At 42.6% G+C, this 26745-nt stretch overlaps 1 protein-coding gene across 14 annotated transcripts in view; it reads left to right on the top strand.

The window, feature by feature from the left end:
- The first annotated feature begins 65 nt into the window (after nucleotides 1-65).
- KIAA0586 (KIAA0586 ortholog) overlaps nucleotides 66-26745 on the top strand; it is a 112834-nt gene continuing 86154 nt past the window's right edge. For 11 of the 14 annotated variants that reach the window (XR_010600822.1, XM_065593825.1, XM_005295538.4 and 8 more), the window contains exons 1-9: nucleotides 171-299; nucleotides 794-1142; nucleotides 3051-3136; nucleotides 4909-4978; nucleotides 10978-11047; nucleotides 12922-13096; nucleotides 18987-19223; nucleotides 20320-20491; nucleotides 22440-22628. Coding sequence is in view for 13 of the 14 variants with exons in the window: in XM_065593825.1 (XP_065449897.1) it covers nucleotides 833-1142; nucleotides 3051-3136; nucleotides 4909-4978; nucleotides 10978-11047; nucleotides 12922-13096; nucleotides 18987-19223; nucleotides 20320-20491; nucleotides 22440-22628 (1309 nt within the window). In the remaining variant the exon portion in view is untranslated. Of the gene's footprint in view, nucleotides 300-793; nucleotides 1143-3050; nucleotides 3137-4908; nucleotides 4979-7515; nucleotides 7541-10977; nucleotides 11048-12921; nucleotides 13097-18986; nucleotides 19224-20319; nucleotides 20492-22439; nucleotides 22629-26745 lie in introns of those variants that run through there. The other 3 variants (XM_065593823.1, XM_008170952.3, XM_065593829.1) reach the window with 2 other exon arrangements.

Here is a 26745-nt window from a genome sequence, read left to right as displayed (position 1 = left end):
ATTTACGCATGCGCCCTGGATATGCGGCGTCTCGCGCGCAAGACCGAATCCCTCCCCCCCTCCGCATGCGTATTGATGCGGAGCTTCCGAAAGCCTGCAGTAGCAAGCGCATGCGCGATGCTACCCGGGAAAGGATTGGGCAGGCGGGCGCCGCTGGATTGAAAGCGGCGGGAGTCGTGGGGTGTAGCTGGTGCTGTTACCATGGTAACTAGCATTTCCGGTGGCTGCTAGGAAGGGGTTGAATGAGGGTGTGCTGCAGTTTCCGGGGAAAACGGGCCGAGCGCACCCTGCACCCCAAGGTGGTTGGGGGGGCTGTACTCCTGGGGGTGCGGAGGGGTGGGGATGGGGCCGTGCACCCTGTGCCCTGCAGGGGGGCAGGGGAGGGAGCCTGCGTCCTGTGCCCGGCGGGTTGGGGTCCTGCATCCCAATTCACCCTGTTCTCCCTATAGCACTGTTGCTGGCGAGGTGGGCCCTGCTTGGTACCGAAATCCTGTGGCGTTAGGCCCATTAGAACTATTCAGGGTAGATAGTCCCTGCCCCTCCCATGGCAAGACGATGAGGGCTGAGAGGGAAGAGCGGTGACTGGTTGTTTATGTTGGCTTAGATCCAGGGATAATTTGCTGGAATCTGACTACTGTACCTTGTAAACCCCACTCACTCCCCACCCCCCCTGCTTTTATTTCTTTAATCCTAGGTTTTTGTAATGTGGGTGCCTCTGTTTAGAATCAATTCATGAGCATTAATAAACTGTCCCTTTTAGTTTGTTAATAATGTTATTAAACCCCATTAATAGGTTGGTTGGGAGTGTTGAAAACCGCATTGTGAGCTCTTCATGGAGGTGGAAAGTAATTCTAGTGTCAGCCAGGACTCTATGGCTAGCTTCACTGCCGGTGATGTGCTTATCCGCTCCACCAGCCTCCACACAAAAGAAAAACCCACTGGCACTTGGACAGCAGCTGCTGACTGCAGTAGAAAAAAAGTTAAAATTTCAGTAAAGAAGCTTCGTGAAGTGGCTTCTCCCTACCAGGCAGATGATGCAGCTTTGAATAAAAACAAAACATCCTATATTCCTCCAGCATTGTCAGCAAACAAACCTCTGCCAAATAGATCAACTGTCACTACCTCCAGCAGCGTTACACAGGGTATGTGATTAAACCTGATTTCCGTGGGGTAATTTGTCTAGCCATATACTTTTTCCAGCATCTCACTTATATAGTATGTATATTAGGAAAGTTGTCTGTAAAGATCGATATGAATTGGTTATACTTTTTTTTTGTTTCCTAATTGACCACATGCCATTTAGCCAGTTTTGTGAAATACTATTCTGTTTTTAACATGTTTTGTATAAAATATTTTAGAATGTTTTTCTAACTCTGTACAAAATGTCCCCAGACTTCACACAGTCCTTAAATATTGCTCCAAATTCTGTGTAGTACATTCATTGTGATGATAAATTTGCTATTGGCTATTCATTATGATGAATGAGAAAGAAGGATATTCTGAGTCTTGTACCTTTTGATTGTTTTAGCCCTCTTTGTACCTACATGGGGATTGCAGGTCCTTCTGTAGCACTGTACTGGAGGAAAGACCACAGGCCTTTTCATGCACTTACAGCTATCTCTATCTTTAAAATGACAGATTAATTTGCTCTGAGAACCAGAACTGATAGATTTCTCAATGTATGATGACCAAAACCTACTGAGATTAGAAAGAAATATTTATTGGCAGTTTAGAGTAGAGAAAATAGTCATGAAAATATGTTAAATATTACATGCTTTGTATGGATATTTCAAAAAAGGTAATTCCAGTGACCCCTCTGTTTTGGTTCCATAATGTTTGCATGTTTAGAGGGACACATTTAACTTGAAAGGTAGTCAGTTTAAAACAACAAACAAACTGTGTTTAAAAAGAGTTTCAGATACAACAGCTGCCCTGACTCTTCCTGGTAATTAGTGTGATTACAATATTAAAATGAGATTTTTACAGTTTAGTTTTTTTCTGAGGTGTTGCTTTGTGAAAGACCCACACAAACAGCTGAACCCAATTAACTACTTATACAGATGAAACAGTGAAACTGACAAATATACAAATAAACTGAAAGAACATAATATATTATTTCCTCTAATCTTTAAGTTCTGGTAATTTTTGGTGCTTGCTACAATAGTGAGTAAAGCATTTTCAGGTTAGAAATTTAATTTTTTTTTAAGTTGATGACCTCCTTTTAACAGTGTTTCTCCCTACATTTCAAGTGTATCTTAAATGTCTGGAAGCTAAAGCTATATCTTATTCCCTGTCACCTAGAAACTACAGTAATGGGTTCATTTAAAATAGCTAAAATTGACACATCCTGTGCTATGAATTTACTGGGCTAAAGTGTGCCTCTTATCTCCTTAGAAAATAAAGTTTTCATTGTTGATCAAAGGATCACACAACTTTACAAGATGTTATCTTTGTAAAAGGGCATCAGAATGCATTACCCCATTAATTTATAAAAAGAACAGGAGTACTTGTGGCACCTTAGAGACGAACATCCTGTTCTTTTTGCGGATACAGACTAACACGGCTGCTACTCTGAAACCAACCATTAATTTATGTTGATTTCATACTGAATTTGATCCAGAGTTGTCATTGCATCATTTGCGATTCTCACTTTCAGCAAGTTTCTCTTGTGTGTCAAACAGATTTATGTTGCATCTCAGGCATTGTTCATTAATATGCCAGTTCCAAGTTGACACACTGAGCTCATTTGTGCAATGAAGGTCATTTTATTTAGTTTAGATTTTTAAAGGTACAGATACAGAAATGACTAAGATCTGGGACAGACTAGTTATACCTGTCACAGATGCATAAACTACATTGGCCTGCTAAACCTGAGATTGTAAATTCAATCTTTGAGGGAGCCATTTAGGGATTTGGGGCAAAAATCTGTCTGGGGATTGGTCCTGCTTTGAGCAGGGGGTTGGACTAGATGACCTCTTGAAGTCCCTTCCAACCCTGATATTCTATGATATTGTTCTGTGATAACTACACTAAAGTCTCTTTCATTTTAGCTGTCCGAAGTATGTTGGCTGAAAGAAGTTCAGAACATCTTCTTTCGGTAGAAAATGATTTAGAACCCACGCTATTATCACAGAAGGTAAGAAGAGTTACTGTTCTATTCCTGATCCTACAATACTGAAGTGTATGCCATACTTCCATCTTAAAAGGTTATATATATATAATCCAAATTTTAGTAGATCAGCAAACTACTTCTCTCTCCCAGAGGTTTATCTGACTTCAGCCCTGTTCCTGCAAAGACTTCTGCATGTGCTTAACTTTATGCACTGGAAGTATTGAAGTCAATGCACATGCATAAGTCTTTGCAGGATCAGAGCCTTTATATTCTCTTAACCTATCTAGTATATAGTGAGTATGCATGCATCGTTTTCTTATGTTCCACCTATAGCAACTGTTTTTTCAAATTATAGTGTAATTCTTCCTACGAAATTTCTGCTCCTTGAATAGCACAAATCAATATGATTTCCTGGAGACCTTTAATATTACGATTATAGTTTCTTTTGCTTCCTGCCATCGTTGATTTAAATAGACATTAGTTCATAATCTATTTAAATGTCTTTAATATTTTGATGTGACCCTTTCTAGCTCAGTTAGTTTCTCCTTTTATATTTGCTATATTTTCTGTAGTCTGTATTTGTTGAGATCTGTTTTTAGCAAATCCATTGTACACGGCCATGCATAAGGATAAAATTCTCCTGTGGTGTGAAGGGACTGCAAATGGGTTTCTATATGCCTCAGAGTAGATCCATTGACAGTTGAGTAGTGGCAAATAGGACCGGTAGCTATTAGCCCTACTCATAGGCTGAAGTAGTGACTGTAGAGCAGTGGTTTTCAACTTGTAGTCTGCAGACCCCTGGGGGTCTGAAGACTATATCTAAGGGGGTCTGCGAGATCTGACTATGAAAATAAAGTTTCAGATCCCAGAAAAGGCATTCCATTTTTCTGATCAATCAAAAGTATGTGAATACCCCCACCTACAGGTCAAAACCCAGAAGTATTGTCATTACCATAGAAGCCCACATTTAGCATCCTTTCTCACATTGTGTCAAATGCCGTGCCATGTACATGCAACATTTATAGTTGAATACTGTTCAGTCAATTTTCAGTCTAAGACTTAAAGAGTACAACAGTTTAAATTTCTAAAGGGGCCCATGCCTCCATTTGAAAGTTTTTAGGGGTCCGCAAATGAATAAAGGTTGAAAACCACTACTCTAGAGTACTGTTCTGCCGACCCACATCAAAGTTTAGGGTAAGGTGGTGGATTTCTATCTCCTCAACCCAACCAGTAGAGCATGATTATTCAAGGTTTATGTCAGTGAAATAAATTCCATTATATGGCCCCAGTCATGCAATCACTTATGTATATGCTTAACTAGATGTGCATGAGTAGTAATGATGAATTCATTGGGACTGCTTGCACATGTTAAGATAAGCACATATGTAATTTACATCACTATTAATGAGTTATTTGTTTAAAATCCTTTGGCCACCAATGTGCAAAATAAACACCTTAATATTGAGATTACTTCTTATTTTTAGTCTAGATGCATTACTGTCCAGAAAAATATTTCAATCAATATTATTCTAGGCTAGAGGGTACAGATAGTAGGGTCTCTGAACAGCAGCTTGTATTACTCCAATGTGGAGGTCTTTATGCCCACATGTTCAGCAGTCGTGTCTATTTCTGAAACTTTTGGGTGCTGATTAAAAAATGAGACATACTTTACTGATTTATAGTTGCATACTATACTTCTTTTGTATTTTGAACTTATATATATAAACAATTTAAAAATAAATTCTTCTTGATACATGTTGTTAATGTTTGTTTTCTCCTCACACCTATCCCTAAAGGATTACTCTAAGGAAGCTGCAGTAAAAGGAGTTCCTTTGCAAGTAATGGAAGATGGAAATAGACCAGAAGGTAAGACAAAAATCAGACTTCTATAACCATTGTTAAGAAAACAGCTATTTTACCAGGGGTTTGGTGTAATGGAGTGCAGGCTGGCCTGGAGCTGCAGCGGGGAGAGAGGACTCCCCCCAGCCCTCTCTCGCCACAGCAGCTTGGGTCCTCTCCCCATCCGCAGCAGCTCCAGCGGGGTGGGGCCAGGCCAGGCTGGGGTTGGGGCTCCTCTCCCCGGCAGCTCTGGTGGGTCTGGGCCAGGGGAAGGGCTCCTCTCCCTGGTGGGGCCTGGGCTGGGCTGGGCTGGGGGAGGGGTTCCTTTCCCCGCCTGCGTGGCCCTTGACAGCCTGCTGCGCGACCACGCAGCTTACAGGGAACTTAGGTCTTGGCCCTACGCTATTTAACATTTTTTATCAATAAGCTGGAAGAAAACAATCATTACCCATAAAGTTTGCAGATGACAGAGATTGGGGAAGTAGCGAATAATGAGGCAGAGAGATCACTGATACTGAGCTAACTGGATTGCTTGGTAAGCAGGACTCAAGCAAACAATATGTATTTCAGAATGGCCAAATGCCATACTTAGGATGGGGGCTCTATCCTGAGAAGCAGTGATTCTGAAAAAGACTTGGGGGTCATGGTAGATAACCAGCTGAGCGTAAGCTTCCTGTGCAGTGCTGTGGCCAGAAGTGCTAATGCACTCCTTAGATCAGCTGGCCGCAGGTTGCCCACCACTGTCTTAGATGCATGAGCAGGGAAATCTTGAGTAGGAGTAGAGAGTTATATTACCTCTGTGTATTTGGCATTGGTGCAAGCACTACTGGAATCCTGTGTCCAGTTTTGGTGTGCACAGTTCAAGAAGGGTATTGATAAATTGGAGAGGGTTTAGAGAAGAACCATGAGAATGATGAAAGGATTAGAAAACATGCCTTGTAGTGATATAGACTCAAGGAGCTCAATCTGTTTAGCTTAAAGAGAAGGTTTATGGGTGACTTGATCTCAGTCTGTAAGTACCTATATGGAGAAAAGAAACTTGATAAAGAAGGCTCTTCAATCTAACAAACAAAGTTATAAACACAATCCAATTCCTTGGAGTTGAAGCTAAACAAATTCACATTATAAATAAGAAATACAACAAATACAATGAGGGTAATTAACCATTGGAGCAACTTATTAAGGGCTATGGTTGATCCTCCATCATTGGAAACTTTTAAATAAAGATAAATATATGCTCTATTTCAAACAGGAATTAATTCAGAGAATTCTTATAGCCAAGCTATGTCGGAAGACAGACCAGACAATCACAGTGGTCCATGCTAGGTTTCTATGAACTTTTTGTTCAGTTCTAAAAAAGCTATTTTAAAAAAAAGTTATTCATCTATAATTTGTGCAGCATTTTACTAAGTGATGCATCGAACATGAAAGGAGTTTATAACCAAAAAGTAAACTACATTTTTAAACTCTTTTAGCTTTAATAATCAGATGTTAATATAGGCAAATAAATCTGTTTTTTAATATTTCTCTCACCTTTTAATTACATATAATATGGAATATCTACACTTAAAAAAAACCTATGTTCTGTGTAAAATTGTTAACTCTTAAAGACATAATTATAGTCTCTTCCCTGAGCATTGGCAGTGGTTTTGCTTTCTGTGAGTTTTTGAATTAATATTTGTTGAGGGGGAAAAGAAATAATTGAAAACACAGTTATCCTGATAATACTTAAAATGATGGTGCGGAAGCTAACTGCCCAGACATACAAGACTTCTTTCTGAGTTCTTTTCAATATCATAAAGGAAAACCTTTTAAAGGTCTCATAATGTGGATGTAATTCTAAAAGTACTGATTTAGGATGAAATTCTATAGTGTTACGCGGGAGTTCAGGCTAGATTAGAGGTCCTCAAACTGGGGTATGTCCCCCAGAGGAACATTTGAGGGGGTGCGGTGGGGTCTGGGCCAGCCCCCATCAGGGGCAGGGAGGGAGTGCCACTCAGCCTCGCTCCTGGCCCCGCCCCCAGCCGCAGCCCTGGCTCCATCCCCGCCCCCAACTTTGGCCCCTGACCGCGGCTTCCGCTCCCAGCCCTACACCCAGCCTCAGCCCCCAGCTGCGGCTCTGCTCACAGCCCTGGACCCGCCCCCAGCCTGGACTCCTGGATGTGGCTCCATTCCAGCCCCAGCCCCAGCCTTGGCTCCCTTACTTCTGCCCCCCCCCCCCCAATCCTGGCCCTGGCTCCTGGGGGGGGAGGAGGGAAGGGAAGGGGAGGGAGTAAGACGGGTTAGCGGGGGGTTGCATCTATGAAAAGTTTGGGGACCACTGGGCTAGATGATCATAATAGTCTCTTCTGGCCTGAAATCTATCTAAAAGAAGATTGTGTGTGATTTTTCTCTATTTAGTTGTCAAACTTAAGAGAAAGTACAGCCCCTTTAAGGATTGGTGCAAGGGTTGGATTGTTGCTATGGGAACCTACTTACAACTAAACAAGTTGTTTGTGAGAGATTCCTTCTGTTGGGAGTTTGGTGCCTTATGTGCAATTTGGAGGGGGATAGGTTGTGTAATCTTAAACTGAAGCACCATGTGGTCAGGTAATGGTCTTGTAGTAAATTGCTAAGATGTTTACTTCACTTCATTTTATAATAAATATTACTTTCCTCTAATAGTTTTTCTTAATTTCTTTCAAAATGTGTTTGATTCTTTTGAGAGTTACTGCTATGAATTCTATTCTATTCATAATGCTTTTGCCCCTCTCCTACGTGCATCTAAAATAAATTTGTAAATCCTGAGGTTCCTTGTGAGAATACATCAGTTCTTGAACTTTTCCGTCTCTGTGATATCCCTGTATATAGGGATAACTGTTAGATTCCTGTAGCTTATATTGGTTGTATAAAAGTGAATAATTTAAAGCTCATTGTTTCCATGTTGAAAAAATGAGTTTAAATTAATAAAATCTAAATATTTTCCCCAATCCTGATCATTTAAATCAGAGATGCCAATTTTTGAAGTATAGTTCTATGCTGTAGGCTGTAAAACAACTGTAAAAAGGAGTATGCCGTGTATTTGCAGCCTTGTTGGTCCCAAGATATTAGAGACAAGGTGGATGGGGTAATATCTTTTATTGGACCATCTTTTGTTGGTGAGAGAGACAAGCTTTCGAGCCACAGAGAGCTCTTCTTCAGGTCTGGGAAAGGTACTCCTAGCATCATAGGTTTTCACAAGGCAGTCACTCTATATCTGACCTATCAGTCCTCATCTTCAAAGGAAACCTGCACAACACTTTCAAAAGATGAGCTTGGGAGCATAAATTCATTACTCTGCCAGAAACTGAAACTCACGGACTGAACAGAGACTGGATTTATGGCTTATTACAACAGTCTGTAACCCACTAACCCCCTCTTTTTGTCCTATGATTGCAGAGCTGTTAACAAGCCACTCTATCTTGAATGGTCCCTTAGAATATGTTCTAACTACTTATGCTAAACAGTCTGTTCCACCATGCATTTAACTGAGATGCTCAGAGTTCCTTTCCCACACCTGAACAAGAGCTCTGTGTGACTTGAAGCTTGTCTCTTTCACCAACAGAAGTTGGTCCAACAAAAGATATTACCTCGCCGACCTTGTCCCTGTAGTAAGAAGATCCATAGTTGTACTTGAACGATTTCCAGATTCTGTGTGCTCAGCTTACATGTATAAAGATGCTTCTAACTGCCAGCCGTGCAAACTCGGTCTGCAATCAGTCAGTGATTCTTCCTGGATTGTTCATTGTCACATGGGGCAAATTCTGACCTCAGTCAACCTTTGCAACCCCATTGCCCTCAATGGAGTTGCACACATTCACTGTTCTTTGATTACAAGGGTAAATAGGAATGCGTACCCCTTTGCCCCCTTTAAACACTGAGATTAGCAGATATAACTAAATACGTACAAGGATCGGATTTGTAGAGTAAGAAAGGGCATCTTTAAACCTAGTCACTTTTTAGAACATTATTGATGAGGAGATCCCATTGGGAATTACTGAATTTCACAAATTGATAAATAAGCAAACAGTTAAACATGAGTAAGGGTAGGTCTACACTTACCCGGTAGTTCGGCGGCGATCGATCGAACTTCTGGGTTCGACTTATCGCGTCTTGTCTGGACGCAATAAGTCGAACCCGGAAGTGCTCGCCGTCGACTGCGGTACTCCAGCTAGACGAGAGGAGTACCGCGGAGTCGACGGGGGAGCCTGCCTGCCGCGTGTGGACCGAGGTAAGTTCGAACTAAGGTACTTCGAACTTCAGCTACGTTATTCACGTAGCTGAAGTTGCGTACCTTAGTTCGAATTAGGGAGTTAGTGTAGACCTGGCCTAAGGTTAATGCATTGCAAAGTTTACTTTGTTCATTGCTTATCAAGTGCAATTTAACCTCATCTGATACTACCTAGTATATTAAGAAAAGATCCACCCTCTGTGCAGCCCTCGGGGTGGGGTGAAGGAGGGCCGAGCCCTTCTTATCAAGATGCAACATATGTGTTTTGTTAAATAATGTACAGTAGTATTGATAATGAGATCTTACTACAACTTCTGTTAAATCTTTGCTGAGAGGGAGGTAAAAGGCTGCTCAGTTGTGTGTGCATTATAAAATGTGCAGATTAGCAATATGCATATTAGTACGGTTGTATTGTAACATAGTTTACCTGTGGCAAGCAGTGCTGCTTCCTCTGAATTTTCAAGATCCTATACTAAGTAAACTTGGTGCAGCTTGCTTATGACTGTTGGATTTGGGGTCCTCTGTGATGCACAATGGGAGAGAATCCTGATTAGGGGACCTTCTAGAGCAGGGGTGGGCAAACTACAGCCATGGGGCTGCATCTGGCCCTTCAGACGTTTTAATCCGGCCCTCGAGCTCCCACCGGGTAGCAGGGTCTGGGGCTTGCCTCGCTCCCGTGCTCCAGCCAGGGAGCAGGGTTGGGGGCTTGCCCCACTCTGTGCGTGCCGTGGCTCCGCATACCTCCCGGAAACAGCGGCATGTCCCCCTCTGGCTCCTACATGTAGGGGCAGCCAGGGGGCTACGCACACTGCCCCTGCCCCAAGCGCCACCCCCGCAGCTCTCATTGGCTGGGAACTGAGGCCAATGGGAGCTGTGGGGGTGGCGCCTGTGGATGAGGCAGCACGCAGAGCCGCCTGGCCGTGCCTTCACGTAGGAGCCGGACAGGGGACATGCCGCTGCTTCCAGGAGCTGCTTGAGGTAAGCACTGCCCGGAGCCTGGACTCCCAACCACCTCCTGCGCCCCACCCCCCTGCCCCAGCCCTGATCCCCCTCCGAACCTGTCGGTCCCAGCCCGGCGCACCCTCCTGCACCCTCAACCCCTTATACCCAGCCACACACCAGAGCCTGCACCCCCAGCTGGAGTCCCCTCCCGCACCCAACCCCTAATTTTGTGACCATTCATGGCCCGCCATACAATTTCCATACCCAGATGTGGCCCTTGGGCCAAAAAGTTTGCCCACCCCTGTTCTAGAGCATTTGATGGTGGGTGAAGGCTTTTGTTGCACTTTATGATAGCACAGGAAAAAGTAATATTAATACCATGCAGTTTTAGTTCATTTTTGTGTGTTAGAAAGTTTCAGTTAGAGTTTGCACAATTTAAATGTATATGTCATGTAGTGCACACATTCAGAAGGTCATTATTTTGACAGCATTCTCAAATTCTTCAATGCTTTATGTGAGAGAAAATAAATGTATAGTTATTTTCAAAGCACACTGGGTTGTCTTATCACTGACTATTTTGAAAACACAGTAGTGAACGATACTCAGATTTTTTAGCCCTATGTTAAATGATGCCGAATGTTTGTCTTTTCATAACTTAAAGCTGTTATCTGTGAAGAAAACATTTACACTCTGAAATAATGTGGTTTGTGTATTCAGCTGTGACGTACTTTATACCAAATTTCTCCATGTTACTGAAATAACTTTCATTTTACCTTTATAAAATGAGACCTGAAAATTAAATTGACAACGTGTATATTATATTCTTGTTTCACAGATGGTGATATATTTATTTCTCAGTACACTACTGGCGAGAAAGAAGCTTTACGCGCTGTATTAAAGCAGAGGTAAGTTTGAGCTGTTAATAATGTCTCAGCTGTTCAGTTTCTATTAAGAAATGTGGTTCCTGTTTTCCCTGATCCCTCTTAGTAGCACTGGTAAAAGGAAAATGGTTCTTTATCCTCCTCCATTAATATTCTGTTTATACTTGTGGAAGTATTTTTTCAGAACTCATTTTCTGGTTTGAAGTCTATTTGTCCTACAGTGTCTTTACTATTTTGTACATTTTTTTTTCTTTAATGCTTTCAAAAACCTTTTGGAATAATGCCTTAGTGTTCAAAAAGGGGGGGCAGGAATTGTTCTGATTTATTTAGTGCCAAAAGCATGCGAGGCATTTTACAAACAAATAAGGAGATAAGGTCCCCGCCACTAGCAGCCTTCAATTTGGACTGTAGCCTGGTTACAGACTGCTTGAATAAGGTCAAGTCTATACCACAGTCTAGAACTGCATATGTAATTGATCTAGGTGACAGCCAGTGTATAACCCCATTGTGTGTCATGGTTGCAGTCATACCATGCCCTTAATATTACAAATATTAACAAATGATACCTCTGTAACAAATCTTTATTATCTTGTTGCAATAAAGATTTAAATAAAATTATTTAGTGTCAGCTGTGTGGGAGAAATGTGTAATTTTTCTTTAAGGAAGTTTATTGTTGGAGAAGCCGTAAATGCCTGTATGGGTCTGACCCAAGAACCTCTTGATGCCAGTTGGCAAAGGGCACAGGGGTACATAAAAGTTACAGGAATCCCCTGGGTCTGATATCTACATGCTGGTCCAGCAAAGAATGTCATGTAAGGTCGGTAATGAAAGTCTGTGTCATACTGGAAATCATAATAATTGTGAGATGCATGTACAGAAAATATGTGAAGTTATGTATAGATACTAAAAATTATGTTCTTTAGGTCTGTAAGTTAAGACCGGTCACCAAAAGATAATCCACATACTCCTGGCAGGGAAATGGGAAGAGATGCTTATCTCACTCTGGCTGGTCATGTGCAAATTAAGTATTGTGTGGTTCTCAGTAGATGCCCATTTACAGACCGAGCAAAATACCAATCGTTAGGTTATGGAGGCTTGCAGGAAAAAACAAAACCAGCAAGAGTTATCCTGTTTAGGAGTAGGACACTGAACTTCTGAAACTATAACTGGGTGCAAATGAACCCCCAAGTTATTCCTTCATTCTGTGAGGACAAGTTGCCATTGGAGTCTATCTTATGAGAAGGGATTTCATCCAACCTGACTGAAAATGCTTGGAAAAAGACTTTCTGTAAGCTATCTTGTAAGGGATAGGGAATGCCTTGTGTATTAAGCTTAGGCTGTAGAAAGCATGTTATGATTTTGTTTTATGTGTAACTATTTGTTTCCTGTATTCTTGTTCTTTCACTTGAATCTCTGTTCTTTGATAATAAACATATTCTTGTTTTCACTATAAGTATATCTAAGTGCTGTGTGTTAAGTTGACTCTTACAACCTGATGTGTACTATTCCTTTGGAGGTAGCGAATCTAGGAGTTCTAGGAGTGTCCAGTTAAACAGGGGCTGAGCACTTCAGAAGGACATTTGGAAGGCTTGTGGGTTGGTGTGTGTATGTTGCTAACCTGTACAGAGAGAGTAAGGCCTGCCGAGGCCTGGAAGGCAGCTTGTGTTGCCAGAGGCTGGTGGTTTCATGGAGCTGATCCATCGCAGGCAAAGACATGCTAAGGGCAGGGGGTGGTGCGGTCCCTCACAACCCTGGGTATTCCTGGAAAGCCTCGCAATGGCTAATAGTGCTGAGGAAAGGCTAGTTTATGGGGAAGGAGTGGAGGGAATGGGAACGTTATGTTTGATCAGTAATTGACAAGAATGCTATTCACAGGAAGATATGTTTTGTATTTATAGAACCCAAAACCCTCCAGTATTTAAGGAGGTGAAGGTACAGCTTTTAGAAAATGTATCTACGGAAAAGAAAGAGAGTGCTCAAGATACCCAGTCAGCACACAGCAATATAGATTCAGCCGCAACCATCGCGGCAGCCACAGCAGCTGCCATTGCTACAACAGCTCCACTTCTCAAAGTAAGAGATTTTTTGGTAAAATTAGTTCTCTATCAAGTGAAATAGTAGAAATAATAAATAAGTCTGAGGTGGCTAGTAGTGAAGCTCCCACTGTCTTTCATTTGTATTCTCTTCATATGTGCTCACAGTCATCTCGATGAACAGCATGGCTCATTGGGTCGATAGGAGGGGATGACAAAAGGATACAAACACTGGGTGCGTCTCTTCTATGTATTTGTAGGTGTGACCCAAGGGCCTCTTGTTGCCAATTGGCAGAAGGCACAGGGTACGTTGGGGTACAGGGATCTTCTGGGTTTACCAGAAGGGGTCATGTAAGATCTCTACTGAAAGTCTGTGTCCCTCTGGTCATCTTAATCATTGTGAGATGTATATACAGAAAATATGTGAGAAGTTTGTTTTTATATTTTATATATAAAGGGAGCGTGCCTTGAGACAAACATGGAAGGAGGATCTCAGACATCCTGGTTGACAATGCTGAGGAAAGGACTTGGGAGTAAACTATTCTGTAGGAGATAGGGGAATGTCTTGCGAGTGAAGTTGAGGTTCTAGAAAGCGTATTATGATTTTGTTTGATATGTAACCATATGTTTCCAGTATTCTTGCTGTCAGTTGAGTCTCTGTTCTTTGATAATAAACTTATTCTTGCTTTCACTGTAAATATAAGTGCTGTATGTTAAGCAGATTAGTGATCCTGAGTTGGTTCTTGTAAGCTGATGTGTGCTATACACTCAGGAGAAGTGTTACCAGATTTGCCCATTACTTTGAGGTATGCTCATTTATTCGGGTTACTCCTCTGGGGAAGGGGGTTCTGTAATCCTGTCAATGTACTGCTTGTGTCACTTGTGTTTACATATGGAGCTCTACTTCTCCCTTCTGCAAGTCCCCTCCCAATGGAGCTATCCTGCAGGACCTAGGGTCCCTAGGGCTGGGTTACTCCCACCCCAGAACCGGATGAACACCCACACATACATTAACAGAGCAAGTCTGAGCGGACCGGGTCAATCAGCACTGTCAAGCTGACCCCTTATATGTCTCTGGACTCACTGGGCTGGAGGAAGCGGCACTTCCAAGCTGTCTCTCCTTATATGCCCCTGGGCTCCATGGACTGGGTTAAGCAGCACTTTCAAGCTGTTACCCTTGTGCATCCTAAATTCAGCACGTCCCTATCCCCACTCCCCCGACACAATTTTACTGGCAGTAACCTACTCGATGAGCAAACCCCACAGGATTTGGGCGCTGCAGGGATCTTTAGCTTAGATAAAAGAAGCGTTGCTGTAGAGTGAATGGGGGAAGCTAAAAACACAAACGAGTAAAGTTCAGCAAGAGAGAGAGAGAAGCAACCAACTTAACCATAGAAGTTATTTATTGAATAATAGTAATAACTACACAAGGAGAGCTAAACCAACATAACATACATGATTAAAGGTTGATACTTAAGGTAGAAAGGAAAACAGAAAGAGAGAGAGAGTGGGGGTCTCACCCATTCCATGAGGCTTGAACTGGTCAGGGTTCCCAGATGATGGTGGTAGCTGAGGGTTCTGAATGCTGGAGACAGGCAGAGCCCCCAGCACGATCAGTCAGGAGAAGATGGAGTTCCAGTGGAACTGATGCATAGTCACCCTGACTAGAGGGTGAGTAGGGATTTTTGTAGAGAAATTACAATGGTTGAAGGGAGAACACTAGATTTGTTTATAGGTAAGCTGATGACTCAAGGGTTTTCTTTAGACTAGACAATAGGAGCTGATCACTCTTGGCTATGGGTGGTGGTTTCTTCCAGAGAGCTCACAATGCAACTAGGCTGCTTCAGTATTTGGATATCAATTAAGGATTCATTACTAGAATTGGTCTGATAATTGCTGAGCTGGGTGTGTGTGCAGGCATAGGTTCGTTAGCATCTGGAGCAGAGATTCCCAGGGTGCAGTGCTTCCCTGCTTTTTCTGGTCCCAGAATTCAGTGTGGTTCTCTGTTCTCCATTCTGTATGTAAATTGAGATGTCTTCCTGTCCCGTCTTTCATGCAGATGAGGCTAGGGGAGTTGTCTTTGCTCTCCATTCTGTATGCTAATGGAGATGTCTTAATCTTGTCACCCTTGTCAGGAGGGGTCTAGGTGTGTCTCCCAATGCCCTTCACTGCTCTCTGCAAGTTTTCTTTTTCTGATGGGTTTTGGTTTAAGCAGAGGCTGGGGGGGGGTGTGTCTTTCATGAGTCTGGCTGGATACTGCACCCTGGTTCCCCAGGAACACAGAGGTGTCTGGTATCAGAAGAGGATCTAAGAGTTCAGTGGATCAGGGGCTGGGGACTCCAGAGGGATGCTCTGAGGACTCAGGGGTTGGTGTGTACCTGTTGCTAACCAGTACAGAGAGCATGAGGCTTGCGGAAGCCTGGAAGGCAGCTTGTGTTGCCAGAGGCTGTTGGAGTCAGGGGGCTGATCCACACAGACAAGATTCCCTCATGGTAAGGGCAGGTGGTAGTGATGTGCCTCACAGCCCTGGGTACCCTGGGAAGTGTCCCAGTAGATAGTGTGATGTTGTGCAGTACATAGTGAATAGGATGGGAGAAAGCCCACGTTTGATAGATACACTGCTGTTTATAGATCCCCTTTGGTGTAGCTTTAACTTTTTGTCTATGGTGTAAATCTCCTTAATAAAAACTGGATGGCCAAAACTTAAGACAACACACCGCACCTGTAATTCAAATGTGTCTGTACCTGGTTGGTCAGTCTATCAGTGTTCAAGCCAAAAAGAAGTAACTTCCTCTAACTTCTTATTGAGATGTAACTCTATTTTGGGGAATCCAAAAAAGAGAGGTCAGGTTTGTGTTAACTAGAGAATAAAAAGATAAATGAGGTTTGATTCAGGTGAATTTCTGTAAAGTCAAGAGGCGGTTTTCATCTGGTATTTCAAAAAGAGACACTGATCAGTCTTCTTACTGCTCATTTAAAAACCTAGACTATGCAGTCAACATAACGTGTATAGCAGTTTCCTGAAGGTCACAGTTTGCACACAGGTATGCTCTAGATAGCATGGGAGAGAAGCGAGATGATCGTGGGGTTAAGGTACTGGATTGGGACTCAGGAGATGTAGGATGAATTCCCACCTCTGCCACAGGCTTCCTGTGTGCTCTTGGGCAAGTTACTACATTTCTCTGTGCCTTAGTTCCTTATCTGTGAAAATGGGGATAGTACCTGTAGTAGGGTTCACTTAAGGGCCAGCAGACCTAGTAGGCAGGCCATGACTCAGTCTCTAGAGTCCTGTGGCAGAGGGAGGGGGCGGTTTATCAGGCAATATGAAGCCCTGGCAACCAAGTCAGTCTGTCCGTCTCTGGCTTGCCCCGATCAGTCTAGGGTAGAGGAAAGGGTAGGGAAACCCGGGCCCACCCTTTCCACTGACTCTCAACCCAGGGCTTAAGTGGGGAGGAGTGGGAATTGTTTCTGTCCCCTCTAGCTGATACCCAGACCAGCCTACCCTGGGCCACTTCATACCCATCGCCCGGTGTTCTCTTCAGTTTGGGGCATGGCCACAGCCCTCTGCTTCATTCCTCACAGAGGGTTGTTCAAACAGTCTCAGCCATTCAGATAGTTTGTCAGAGCTTCCCAGTCCTCCCTTTTCAGTGTTCTGTGATTTTAGCCTTGTCAGGCAGAAGGGGAGAGAAAAAGGGGTCAGGCCCCTCGCTGCCTGGTTTAGGCCTTACCCACAGTCTAGGTCTTTCCTCTGTGGATTCCTCTGTTCCAGAAGGTACTAACTGGCTTCCTTTGTTCCTTCACTCTCTCCCCACTTGATTGCCACCATCCCATTGTAAGCAGGTCCTCCATTTGGAGCATACTCTGCAGCTGCTGAGGGGCAGGGCCTTCTTGGTCCAGTTCCAGTCTTAGGGAGGGGTCTGTAAACCCCCGCACAGTACTAAAATCAGTAATGTTTGAGGTGCTTAGATATGGTGGTGATGGAGGGTCATATAAGCACATAGATACTTACCTGGTTTTCTTACTTCTCATTTATATATCCCTGGCCTCTGGGGAATCAGGTGTCTGACTTTGCAAATCTTTATCTGCCCCTGAAATAATTCTGTCTCATTAGGCCTTACTATCTGCCAACAACCATTCTACACCGGCTGAGAGTGTAATTAAATCTCTTTTTTGCCAGGGCCTCTGAAATCAGGGTATGGTTTCAGAAGCCAAGGCAAAAGAGGATACGCAGGGTCCCTCAGAATAACAATGGGGACAGTAACACCATTTAATTCAGTGTCATTTGGTGGTAATAGTGTCCCAGCTTGTCTATGAATGTAGACTCCTGAGCGGTGAAAAACTGGCATCGTGAACTTTTCCTGTACAGCCCAAGCGGACATTCATAAATCTGCCTTTGTGGTCCACAAGTGCCTGCATAACAATGGAGTAGTACTCTTTGTGGTTTATGTGCTCATGTGCTCCTTGAGGAGGGCAAATTATGAGCACCTGAATGCCATCAATAGCCCCGCCACAGTCAGGAAACCCCGTTCTCTCAAAGTCAGCAGTTACCTTTGGAATATCTTTAATGTCAACCACTTTGGGGTAAACCACATGCCTGTTTGCCTCAGTTACCTCTGCCACCACTTTACCCACAGTCGACTTTCCACCCCAAACTGTTTGCCAATGGACCTCTAGCAGTCTGGAGTAGCCAGCTTCCAGACAGCTATAGCAGCCTGCTTTTGAACTGCCAAGAGTGACCTCAGATGTGTCTCTCTGCGCTGGAGGATGTGGGCAAGTTGCTCACAAAGCTCCATAAATGTTGCTTTCTTCATGCAAAAGTTCTGGACCCACTGCTGGTCATCCCAAACCTGCATGATGATGTGGTCCCACCAGTCTGTGCTTGTGGCCTTGCACCAGAAGCAGTGGTCTATGTAGGGGGCATCAGCAGCTATGAGAATTATATTGAGCAGCAGGATTGAACAGGGACGGACTAAAGTCTCACACGGATCCCCCCGCCAGGCAGGGCCCTCTCTCATCTCTGCTCGTGTTCCAAGCAGCGGATCCTGGTCTCGGCTCCTTTGGCTGTTGGGCACTGCTGTGGGGTGGGTCAGAGCTCCTAATTGCCATGTGTTGTCTGTCCCTCCCCCTCTCCCTGAGAGTTGGACAGGAAGCAACCGTGCAGCAGCCTTGGTCCGGAGCTGAGTGTGGGGCACGTCAACCCCAATCCCTGTCCTAGGCTGGGCTGGGCTGGACGGACTGCACCGGATGATGAGACAACCCCCACGCCACCCCCCAGTAACCCTGTGAGCAGGTGTGGTCTCGGCAGGGAGGTGGAAGTGAGAATGCCTGCTTCTGCCTCCCTTCTCTTGGGAAAATGGCAGCATTCGGGGGGGAGGGGGGGAAAAGATTTGGCAGCCATGTTTATCCTGTTAAATTTAAACACCCATGACACTGCTATGCATTAAAAAAAACAAAACAAAAAAAACCCAGTTTTCTCAGAGCGATAATTATATGCTATAGTTTTTGGGGGGGGAGGGGGTTGCCAATGAGAGTTAACAAAAAATTGGTTTAACATAAAAGAGAGTCTGCAGCAATCTGATAATATTGGTACTGCCTATTTTAAGGGATGTTTTTGTTCATTTTATTTGGTAAAGGGTGGCTTGGCACTAATGACTCTACCTTTTTAATGCTGTATTTATCTTTGGAAAGGTTCTCTTGTGTTATTAAATCATCCCAAATCAGGACTATTATTATTTGAACCTTTTGAAGAAAATATAGATGCCAAAAAGTGTGTGATGTGATGGTGGGGGAGGGATATTGAGAACAAATAGGAATGGCATTAATACCTGCTTCCTCTTGCCTCAGGTTTCAAACTCAAGAGTTTTAAAAATGTATAACTAGACTTCTCTTTGAACTATACCTGAGCTATAGAATCTAATTTTTTTCCTCAGGTTCAAAGCGATTTGGAAGCAAAAGTTAGCTCTGTTTCAGCATTGCTCAATAAACTGCAGGAGACAGACAAGCAGCTGCAACGCGTTGCAGAACAGCAAACAAATATAAAGACTCAACAGCAGGAGAGATCCCGTTGTCATGACAGAGTCAACGAGCTTGAAAAACAGATGAATGTGTTCATGGAACAGCGGCTTCAGCATCTTGAAAAGTTACAACAGCAACAAATACATGTTCAGGTACCTGCATAGAAGCATAGAGCTTCTTGCTGTTTCTCTGCCTCTGTGTCTTGGTGTTAGTTATACTGAAGTTTGTTGTTAAATTTCTTTAATTGAGTAAAGCTGCGACAGTACTTTCACATGTATGGGATTGTTATTGTGCCCATATGTATATGCCAGGGGGATTCGTTTGGTGGCTTCTTACCTGTCGAAGCAGTTAAAATTGCAGAGGAGAATGTGTGGTATAGGACAGAGAGGTTTTATGACCTAGTTCCAGAGAGGGAGGATGATCCAGTGGTTAGGGAGGTTAGTGGTTAGCCTAGACTTGGAGAATAGGGTTCAAATTCCTGATCTGCCACAGACTTCCTGTTTGACCTTGAGCCAATCACTTGGCTTCTCTGTTTTAGTTCTTCATCTGTAAAATGAGGATAACAACACTTCCCTACCTCATAAGGGGGTTGTGAAGATAAATACATTAGATTGTGAGGCCATTGGATACCACTGTCATGGAAACAAGTACCTTAGATTGTTTGGGAAGCTTTCAACTTACACACATGCCTGACAGCAATGTTATTATGTGATTGTAGCGTAGGTAGACAAACCTGAGCTAGTTTTAATCTGCAGTGGATCTGCATCAGTGTGCATTTCAGCGAAGACTAGCCCCGGGAGTATTACCCACCGTTCTGGATGGGTTTGAACAGCCTGCACTGAAGCATGTGCTGCCATAGCTTCACTGCTCCACTACCTGGGCTAGCTAGATTAAAGCTAAATTGGGTATGTCTACCTGAGCTGCAATCACATGTAGACATACCCTAAGAATTTGGGGAAAAAATCCCTCTTATCCTAATGTCTGTGTTTTTGGGAACCAGCCAGAATGGGAATGCTTATTTCCCCCCTTTTTTGGAGCGGGGAGAGATTCCTATATGTCAGTTTTGTTTTGTTCTACCTTTCAAAACAGTGAGCAAATATTAGTTTTCTTAGCCTGCTGCCTATCATTTTTTCCCCCCGGATCCCAATTAGTATAAGTATATTACATATTTGCTTGTTCAGATTGTTTGTTAAATAGCTATAATTCCTTTTTTTTTTTTAAATTAACTTTGTACCTTTTGTCTCTTAGTCTCATCTCATTAGCTCTGCAATCAACACAGGTGGTTTCCAACCAGTTAACATACCATCTTCCAATTTGGTGGCAAAGCATTCTACAAACCCAGAACTACAGCAACCACTTACCAGCCAAGTCTCTTCATGTCATAGGAATTTATTCTCTACCAATGCTGTGCCCACCCAAGGTGAATAATTCAGTTAATTTAGATATTCAGTTTTATTTCTGTCTTAATCTTGCTTTCATAAATTTAGGACCATATATTACTAAGGAATAAGAAATATTTTTGCACAACTGATTTTATCTTCATTAATACAGTGTATACTACATAAACTGAAAACCATATTTATATCAAATTAAAGTGAGATTTTGGTATTTAGTGGATACTTATGCTCACCCAACTGATTATATTTGAGAGGCCCAAGATTGTTTTATAAAAGAAAGTGAATGTGGAAACTTGTACACTGCCTGACCATGCTGTATCTTGCCCTGGACTCCTGTTAGGGTGTGTCTGCACTGGGTGTGACATCTCCCAGGGTACAATCTGGACTGTGGAATCACTGTGCTCCCTTAACTCTTCAGCCTAGGTCTTCTCTTACACTGCTAAGCTAGTGAAAAGTAGCCCCTCCAGGCTTTGCTTTCACACAGCCATCAGCATGTGAGGCACACCCAGCTAAGTTACATGAATGTTCTCCTACCAACTCATGAACTGTAAACAGGGAGACACCTGCAAATCCCCCGAGCCTTGCACCCCAGAAATGTGCGTTTTACACTGCTCAAGACTGCCTTGGACAGAGCAAGCTCATAAGTCCATCATTTTATCAAAGAAAATGAATATTCACCAGCCCTTATTAACCCGTGCAGAGATTCCCCAAAAACTTCAGTCAGAACAGACTGGTTTAGGTAAAATATAAAAACAAGTTAATTAACTATAGAAAGAAAGATTTTAAGTGATTATAAGTGATACAGGCATAAAAGGTCAGAATTGGTTACAAAAAGAAATAAAATCGCAATATAATTCCTAAGCTTTACCAAGTTAAGTAAAATTTGAAGCAAACAGCTTTTCTCGACCCTCTGAATGTTGCCGGCAGTTCACAGTTCTTAGTACACAGGCTGGATACCCTCCCCAGCTGGGACCAATCTCCCCAGTTCAAAGTCTTTCAAGCAATCTTACATCACTGGAGGTGGGGAAGGACAGAGGTAATGCAGAAGCCATTGTCTCTTATTTTATACCCTCCTCCTCTCCTTGAGGAACAACCGCCCCACCCCCGCTGGGGTATAGACAGAGAAGTCTCCTGTGTATGTGCGATTCAAAGCGTGTCTCAGATGAATTGTAAATTTCTTGCTCGCACCTTCTGTGTACATGACATTTGGGATGATATGCAAGGCCTTTGTTATTTCTGAGGAGCTGGTCTGTGGGCATTTCCCAGACTCCCAAAATGTTGAGTAACAAAGTAATCATAGCAAAATCTCATAACTCCATATACAATGATGATACACACATGCTAATGATGATAATGTTCAGTAGATCATGAGTTTTCAAATGATACCTCACAAGGCATACTTTGTACAAAATATATAACCATAGAAAAGTGGTAAATAAGGCGGTTACAGGGGGTTATTTTGATGTACTGTGTGTCACACGAAGGCTGGAAGGTGTAATTTCCAGCTTGGGTAGACATACCTGCGCAGGCTCTGGTTGAGCTAGCGTGTTTAAAATACAAGTGTAGCTGTGGCAGCGTGAGCTCAGGGAGGGGCTAGCCGCCCTGAGTAAGATCCTGCCCGAACCTTAGGTACGGACTTAGGTGCCTACCCCCTGCTGCTGCTCATGCTGCAGCAGGTACACTTCTATTTTTAGCATGCCAGCTGGATCAGAGCTAGCGTGGTATGTCTACCCAAGCTGGGAACAACACCTTCCAGCTCCAGTGTAGACATATTCCACTTACTTTCCTCAATACCAAAGTTACTACCTGTTTTTAAAATTTTTGCCTTGCTAATGGAAATGTTTTATATTTCTGTGGGGACTTTTAAACTTCTGTTTGCTTTTGAAGAGTTTGTTTTCCTTTTCAAAATCTTTTAACTTTGGATTTAAAGAAAAATTGTTCATTATTTATTTTTTTTCCCCTGAATTTAAGCGTATTCAAGTCAATTTGGAAAGTATGGCGTTCGTACACAGAAATCACCTCTGAAGACACCAGCTCCTCGGAGATATGCTCCTGTACCTGTATCAAAAGATGTGAAAATCTCACAGAAAATTTCCAAGAAAGAGAGACCTATAGCAGAAAAGGAAAATGTGCCCAAATCAGCATATGGAAGTGTTGTGGGTAAGAGTCAGAGGAAAGTTCAGAAATAGCCTTCCTTTGTCCCTTCACTGATATGGGCATGGCCAGTGGCTATTATTGCCTGTATCATCTTCATGTTCTCTGAAGACAGTTCTTATTGGATTACCTGAATCTAGGCATACACATTCAGCATTATGTGTTTGATGAAGGGTTAGTGCTGGCAGTAAATGAACGACTCTCGGAATTCAAGGCAGTACTGTTAATGAACAGTCTGGATGAGCTTCCCCACCGTCTTGCCATTGCACTTTGACCCTAACATTAAGTAACTAATGAAGGGTTGTTGTCAAGTTGGAGGCAGGTGTTGAGTGGGGTCTATTCTGTGTCCAATAATATTTAATATTTTCATGTTAGACTTGAAGGATGAAGTGGTGAGTGTGGTATTTAATGGCCCTGTACGTTACTCCTTACTCAGGCAAAACTTGTGACTTCTGAGTAAGGGATGTTAAAGGGAGCCCAGAACATGCATGATGTACACCTTAAAGGTCTTTCAGACATTTGAGAGGATAGGGTTAAAGTGCAGTTCAGCCTTCATTACAGTGGTAGAATGAGCTTAAATAAAATGCAGTAAAGTCAAGTGTAAGGTGGTTTGAGTAGGAATGCAGTATCATACCCACGGATATTGAATAGGGGAGTACTGGCTAGGTCAGAAGAGTTACAATGGTAGATAAATTGAACACTGTCACAAAAAGGCAGATGGTATACTGGATTGCATTAATAAAAACAGAGTATGTTGACCTAAGGAGGTATTTAACAGCTCTACTTGATACTGGCTTGGCAGCCCAGAATTCAGTTTTCAGCACCATATTTAAAAAGCACAAAGACCTGGTTAAGTTTGAGTGACCTTTTGAGACCACTGTAAAAAATCCAGCCCTTGCACTCTTACCCTGTGGACAAAATGCTTGTCTGTCACTTGGTTACTTCCTGCTTAGACTACTGAAATCTCTCCTCTGGCCTCCCAGATTTTCCTCTTGCTTCTCTCCAGTCTGTACAGAATGGCCCTGGCTGAAATAATCTTTCTTGCCTTGCCATGCCATCTGCTTGGACCATGTCACTCCATCTTTGAATCCTTTTCCTGGCTTCTTACCTTCTGTATCAGAATGAATCTTCTCATCATTCATCCCTGACTACATCTCTATTCTCATTGTTTACTATTTCCTTATATGGCTCAGTGCTCCATCAGTTAATTCCACTTCCCCTCTTCCTTTCTGCATTTTTTCCATTCCCTATCCTGGTGTGCTAGGCATCTATCTGTCTCTTCCAGTCTCTCAGATCACTTCTGGGGAGCATCAAAAAGTAACCCACATCAATAAAAAGCCACCCACTGTAAGATGGAATCAAAAAAATCTCCAAATGGTCCAAGACAAAATGTTTCTCTGAGTGTGGTTGTTGTGGCAGTGGCAGTGTTGGTGGCTGTCTTACTGTTTAGACTTATACGATTCTCAAGTTTTAGGATCTGGAGTCATTCTGAAGGTTAGTTTAAACTACAAAGGCTTTGCTGAAATCACTATACTAGGAAAATGACTCTTGCCAGTATAAGTTGTGTTGACATTGGTGTTTATGCCATCATGTTTGTCATTGAGGGGGTTGATTTTCATTTATTTATTTAACACTTGTAACTGATATAGCTATGCCAGCAAAACTTTGTAGTATAGACCTGGCCTGAGGGCCTGTCAAGGCTGCTTCCCCACTCTGAATTTTAGGGTACAAATGTGGGGGCCTGCATGAAAACTTCTAAGCTTAACTACCAACTTAGATCGGGTCCGCTGCCACCATTCCCAAGTGGATTCCCTTCCCTGGGAAGCCTTGAGAAACTCTTCACCGATTCCCTGGTGAATACAGATCCAAACCCCTTGGATCTTAAAACAAGGAGAAATTAACCATCCCCCCTCCTTCCTCCCACCAACTCCTGGTGGATCAAGATCCAATTCCCTTGGATCTAAAAACAAGGAAAAATCAATCAGGTTCTTAAAAAGAAGGCTTTTAATTAAAGAAAAAGGTAAACATCATCTCTGTAAAATCAGTATGGAAAATAACTTTACAGGGTAATCAAACGTAAAGAGCTCAGAGGACCCCCCTCTAGCCTCAGGTTCAAAGTACAGCAAACAGAGATAAACACTCTAGTAAAAGGTACATTTACAAGTTGAGAAAACAAAGATAAACTAAGATGCCTTGCCTGGCTGTTTTACTTACAAGTTTGAAATATGAGAGACTTGTTCAGAAAGATTTGGAGAACCTGGATTGATGTCTGGTCCCTCTCAGTCCCAAGAGCGAACAAACTCCCAAACAAAGAGCACAAACAAAAGCCTTCCCCCGCCCCCCCCAAGATTTGAAAGTATCTTGTCCCCTTATTGGTCCATTGGGTCAGATGCCAGCCAGGTTACCTGAGCTTCTTAACCCTTTACAGGGAAAAGGATTTTGGAGTCTCTGGCCAGGAGGGATTTTATAGTACTGTACACAGGACAGCTGTTACCCTTCCCTTTATAGTTATGACAGGGCCCCATCTCTAAATATACCCATATTAAATAAAATACACTGATTCACTCGTCTTGTGAAAACAGTTTGTTTCCTTTGCCATGTGTTGTATGGTTTCCAATGTTAGGGTGTTCCTGTTTGTTATTCCTCTCATCTCATTGTTGCATAGGAATCATAAATAAAATAACATGTTTACCTGAATGTTTTTTAGGCATAGCATGTTCTTTGGTGCTGTAAAAGTGCATTAGTGATTATCTTTGTGGATTCACGGAGGAAGGGTGATGTCCCAGAGGACTGGAGAAAGGCAAATATAGTACCTATATTTAAAAAGGGGGGAACAAAGAGGACCCAGGGAATAAGAGATCAGTCACTATAACTTTAATACCCAGAATGATACTGTAACAAATGATTAAGCAATCAATTTGGGAGTATTTAGAGGATAATAGGATGATAAGTAATAGCCAACAAGGATTTGTCAACAATAAATCATGCCAAACCAACCTAATTTCCTTCTTTGACAGGGTTACTGACCTAATGGATGGGGATAAATACTAGACATAATATATTCTGATTTTAGCGAGGCTTTTGACAGTCCCACATAACATTCTCCTAAGCAAACGGGGGAAATGGGTTCTAGATGAAATTACTATAAGGTGCAGGTCCAACTGGTTGAAAAACCATACTGAAAGAGTAGTTTGGTTCACTGTCAAACTGGGAGAACGTAACTAGTAGGATTCCCCCCCCCCCAGCATCTATCCTTAGCGCCGGTACTATTCAATAATTTCATTAATGACTTTAAATAATGAAATGGAGAGTACACTTATAAAATTGATGGGTGACACCAAGCTGGGAGGTGTTGCAAGCACTTTGGAGGACAGGATTAGAATTCAAAAGGACATTGTTAAATTGGAGAATTGGGCTGAAATCAGTAAGATTAACTCAGTAAAGACAAGGGGAAAGTACTAAAGTTAGGAATTAAAAATCAAATGTTCAACCATAAAATGAAGAATAATTAGCTAGGCAATAGTATTACTGAAAAGGATGTAGGGTTATAGAGGATCAGAAATTGAATATGAGCCAACAGCATGATGCAGTTATGAAAAAGACCACTATTCTGGAGCGCATATTAACAGGAGTGTCCTCACAGGAAGAAATTGTTCCATCTTACTTGAAGCTGGTGAGGCCTTAGCTGTAGTACTATGTCCAATTCTGGTTGCCACTATTTGGGAACAATGTAGACAAATTGGCGGGAGTCCGGAGGAGAGCAACAAAAATGATAAAAGGTTTAGAAAACCTGACCTATAAGAAAAGGGTAAAAAAAACGGTCATGTTTAGTCTTGAGAAAAGAAGACTGACTGGGGACCTGATAAGTCTTCAAATATGTCAAGGGCTGTTATAAAGAGGATGGTAAGTTGTTGTTCTCCATGTCTACTGAAGATAGAACAAGAAGTAATGGGCTTAATGTGCAGGAAATGTGGTTTAGCTTAGATATTAGAAAAAACCTTCTAGCTGTAAGGATTGTTAAGTACACCTCTACCCTGATATAACGCGGTCCTCGGGAGCCAAAAAATCTTACCGCGTTATAGGTGAAACCGCGTTATATCAAACTTGCTTTGATCCGCTGGAG

The sequence above is a fragment of the Chrysemys picta genome, chromosome 4 (genome assembly GCF_011386835.1).
Source record: "Chrysemys picta bellii isolate R12L10 chromosome 4, ASM1138683v2, whole genome shotgun sequence".
Taxonomy (NCBI): Eukaryota; Metazoa; Chordata; order Testudines; family Emydidae; genus Chrysemys; species Chrysemys picta.
Note: the sequence above shows the minus strand (reverse complement) of the source record. Positions and strands in the feature narration are given on the sequence as shown.